Genomic DNA, 4795 nt, shown 5'->3' with positions numbered 1-4795 from the left:
AAGAGCGTGTAGATGAAATGTTCAGTAAAGACTATGAGGAAGAGATACCTCACAAAATGCCATGCCCAATGCAGAGCAGTATACCTCAGGCATCAAAGCCGTGGTACAAGGAATTTCTTCAGCTAATAGGCTACAGCAACTTCCAGAGGGTGGAAGAATACTGTGAAAAAGTGTGGTGTACAGATAAGAAAAGAAAAAAGCTGAAAATGTCTCCATCCAAGTGGAAATATGCCAATCCTCAAGAGAAGAAGGCAAGGATCAGGCCAGAGCACTACCGTTTGCCAAGGAACATAGCTGACTCTTGATGGACAAAATCCATTCAATGTTTTGGGGCAAAATTTTATTCGGACTGAAGTAAGAGGGAGAAATCAGTCTTGGTTTTGCTAAATGACACAGGTTTATATATATAAAATATTGGGACTGGAAACAAAAATTCTCTGGTAAGTTATACTGTACATTCATGATGACTATTTAGAAGCATTTTAAACAAAATCTTAACTATCTGACGGTACGTAGGTCAATGCAATCAGAGTTTTGCATTGGGGAGGACGTGACAATCTTCAGACTTTGAGTGCTTGAATCAGTTTCCTGTGTGGACCATGCTTGCGCTGTATATTGCTGCAGATGATGGCATATTTAACAAATTCAAATAGCTAAGCATTCACAAGAGGATGAAAAATATAGCACATACCTTTTCGTTGTTTCACAAATTTCTCATGCTTCTGAAAGCAGCACGTCTTAAGATCTTTCCTTTTGATTGTGACCTGTCTGAGTTTATCACTGAGAATAGTGAGTTGTTTTAATACCGTGTACTGCTATTTCTAAAGGTCCTGAAGGGAAATCCTACTTAATTCCCACCTTTTTTTGTCTTGTTAGTCATTTATGAAGCGCAATGTGCTCTCACAGCTAAATTATATTGCCTAGTAACTTGATGTAAGTCAAATGCATGCTGAGGACACAAACAGAATGAAATTCTTCAATTTATAAGAAGTTCGAATGATTCAAATAAAAGAGTTTATGTTAGTCTCTAGTAATGGACATTGCCTTGACACGAATTAAGGGAGTGCCCTCTTGTGGCAAAACTAAGCAAAATCCGATATTATCGTTTTCTGAAGAAATGTGTATAGTGGGGGATTATTACCCAAATCCACAGCTGGCTTGCTTTGGCACGTGCATCTAGTCCCCATGTGCTAAATCCACAGATTTAGAAGGCAACGTTGGAAGTAATTTATACCAGAAAGACAGCATTTAAAGTAATGCTTATGGTGCTTAATGTGCTTTCAGGGTAAGATGCAGTCATAAAAACTTAGGGTGTAGATTAAAAACAAGAGCATTATGCAGCTATGTTTCTCTAGTTTCAGGGTCTGGTCCAGGTGAATCTTTTCCTGATATGTGATCTGTGGTCAAAAGACTTGCTTTGCTGCTCTTCTGAGTGATACCCAGGAGAGGAAATCAAAGAACTTGGTCACTTACAATCTAGGTCTTTCAAGAGTTACTTAAAAAAAAAAGAAAAAAAAAATGTTTCTTAAAGTGTAACAAACCAGACTGAGAAAAACTAGCTTTTCACTACTTGAGAAATCTGATATTAGAGTATGAGTTGTTTGGGTTTTGTTTGTTTGTTTGTTTGTTTTTTAGTAGGAAATTAAGGAGGGGAAAAAAAATAAGGAAGTTACGAACACAAATGAATCACAAATGAGTTAACTCTTTAAATGAGAACATGATGCAAACAGGGGAAATAGCCACACTGATACAGATTCTGATGCCACCAGGAAAATATACAAGGGATCCACGAGCCCCAAAAACCTTCTTTTTGAGTTTCAACTTCTAATCAAGAAACAGAACTTACTGGGAATTAGCAGCCTAGATAACTGAGATTTTCTGTGTTAACAAAGCCAGCCATCAGTGCTAACCCAGCGCTTGCCAAACAGGCTGTGTGTGGGAGGGTTCACAGCTGCTGGCAGGACCGGTGAGCTTTGCTGTGCTCCTCCGGGAACAGAGACTGTCCCGGTGTTTGGAAGGAGCCCGTGGGCACACTGTCAGCAGCTGGGGTATGAAGAAAACATGAGGAAAACAGAGCTTCACCTTGTGTCTGTATAGCAGCAGAAAAACCTTTCCGTCAGCCAGCTGTTTTAAGGAAATTAATTTACCTGAGGGTTTGCACTTTGTTTAGCTAGAATGCCTGCCTAAGAGATGGGACTGGACACTGTGCACAGACTTGCATGAATCCATGCAGTTCCTAACTTTGCTCTGATACAGAAGACTGGATAAATTCACTTTTCTCTGATGGTTTAATGGACTTAATTGCAGTTAGGATCTTCTGTTTGCTTTTATATGGATAGTGTTAGCACTGGTGGCTGTAGTGGAGAGAACATACACAAAACATGCACCCCTGATTTATATTTGATCCTCTACACAATCCCCACTGGCATCCTTAATGGAAAACTGTTAAAACACCACTGAAACCCTTTTCTGATAAATTATGAAATCCACTTCTTTTCAACAATAATGAGAGTTATATTTTACTACTTCTGATTCATTTGCTAGTATCTAGAGCCAAATGTGCCATTAATAGACTATTAGAAAGGAATAACAGCATCTCAGCTTGATGGAACAAATATAACTTTATGTCGCATTCTCTGAGATTTCAGGAGGAAATCATGTGATTTGCAAATCAGGATTCCTGACAATACAAGAGTGTGTATTTTTAGCTGCCCATCCCTTTAGTGCTTACATGTGGAGAATTGCATTAAATTTTTATTTACCTTTTAAAATTTAAATTTCTAGCTCACCTCTTGCTACTTTCATGGTTGCAATGCCTGGGAGAATTCAGAACTACGAGGTCTTGTTCAAAGAGTGCTGTGACATCTATGGAAGAAGAGAAAGAGTGACAATGTATTTTGGAAGGATGTGCACAAATGTGCTTGTACACAGACAATGTTATTTAAAATGCTTCTTTGTATATTTGGGAGGGATTGTCTGCTTCTTTTCATTATGAGTTTGATGTATTTTGTATGTGCATGAAACCATCAAATTACAAATATAATTAAGAACCATATTTGGCTGAAATAATCTGTATTATTTCTCATGATTTATTTTCACTTGACAATATGACTGCAAGTAGATCATTAGTCACACACTGTTATTTACAGACACCCTTCACTGTGCAGTTTATGAGCAGAGACCTCAGAACAGGACAAAGGGATGTTAGTATACAGCTGACAAGTGGAAAACTGTGGCACAGGGTAATGAGTAGATTTAGTCTGTTAGTGTCAAGTAGATTTGGGAAAACTACTATTACAGCATCATCTGCTGTATGAATGTATTTTGGTCATGGTCACTTAAACCTACATGATTCTAACTGATAGAAATTCACTAAGAAACAACATTTTGGGTAAAGCTTTGAAACCTGTCCTGCTTCCTGACAAGGGGCAAGCCAGATTGCTTGGATTAAACACTTTGGTGGTTTTTTTTTGTTTTGTTTTGTTTTGGTTTTTTTTATTGTCAATGAGCTTATTTTCACAGTGTATGAACTACTGTCATTTGAGATTCTGTTGGGACATCAAGCCAGGAGAGTGCTATCCTGCTGTGAACTTCCTGGCTTGTGGGTCTCAAAATAAGTTTTTAGGATTTACACAACTTTTCTGTAGTGTGAAACAGATCTCTGTGATTTAATTTTCCTTTTCCAAGAAAAAGCAGTCAGTCAATCAGTTTTCCTTTTTAAAAAGTTCATTAACCTCCTTAGCCTGTCTTGGAGCAGTGAACCTGGAGTTATTTCTGTCATTTCATGTCTCTGGGTCCAGAAGGCAGAAATGCCTCTGAACGCTGCACGGTCCAGATAAGAGGCACTGAAAGTGAGCTTTTCTACATCTGTAACCTAGCAAGGTGTCTGCAATTTCTATCAGCCCTGCAATCCTGTTCAGTTCACCAAATTACTACCTTTAAAGGAGAATTCATGTCCAGTTAACGAGTATTTATCATAAATGAAGCTATGATTGACAAGCCTTGCATTTCAGTGATATTCACTTTCTCCACTAGTAATGAATGATTTTTTTTAAATTTTCAAGGAACTAAGTTATTTGACTAGCACTATAAACAGAAAAATGACAGAGCTAGTGATGTCAAATAAAGCTAGTAGTTGCGCTGAGTTAATCAAGATTTTACAGTGATGCACACGTTTCTGAACAAATTTACCAAACATCAACTTAATCCATCACTGTAATCTCATTTTGCGAAACAACTTTGCTGCTTTGAGATATGACTCTCATGTACTGGGAAGTAGATCATTGAGACTTTGCACACATACTCATAATTTGCTGAAGTGAGAGGTGCAGGACTAAGCACAGTTGAATGTAGCTGAAGCACAGAAGCATTAGCTGCCCAATTCCTAGATTTCCTGAGACTGATCCATATCTAGAAAGAACAGATTTGATTGCAGGAGGAGAAGCCTATATCCAGGAATGCTTTGGTGAGTCACAGAACATATGTGGCCTAAAGAGCCATTGTGAGGAACTTGTTTTGGTAGACTTCCCCATTTGCAGTGCTTGGCAAACTCCATTGAAGCAAAGTGTGTCTTTATTTGTGATGTCAGCTGCAGAATTTCATGCATTTGAGAGTGGTTTTGCACATCTTTGAAAAGCCGCATTTGAAGCACAGTCTAGGATCACATTTAATGAGGGAGAATTTGTATATAAATTATGAACTCTCAGTATATCGCCAGTTTGAAATTCAGCATATCCAGCAAAATCTCACATACAGTCCATGATGATTTTCCCTTATTCTGAAGAATCACACTCAC

At 38.1% G+C, this 4795-nt stretch overlaps 1 protein-coding gene across 1 annotated transcript in view; it reads left to right on the top strand.

The window, feature by feature from the left end:
- Nucleotides 1-305, top strand: part of LOC103775488 (semaphorin-3E-like) — a gene marked incomplete at its 5' end in the record, with an annotated part of 22602 nt that extends 22297 nt beyond the window's left edge. Inside the window, 1 exon segment of the mRNA XM_008942947.1 lies at nucleotides 1-305. This exon segment is cut by the window's left edge and continues 16 nt beyond it. Within this exon segment, the coding sequence (XP_008941195.1) occupies nucleotides 1-305 (305 nt within the window).
- Nucleotides 306-4795: the final 4490 nt, after the last annotated feature.

Source organism: Merops nubicus, unplaced genomic scaffold (assembly GCF_000691845.1).
Source record: "Merops nubicus isolate BGI_N331 unplaced genomic scaffold, ASM69184v1 scaffold7166, whole genome shotgun sequence".
Lineage (NCBI taxonomy): Eukaryota > Metazoa > Chordata > Aves > Coraciiformes > Meropidae > Merops > Merops nubicus.
This window is presented reverse-complemented; position numbering and strand designations above follow the sequence as displayed.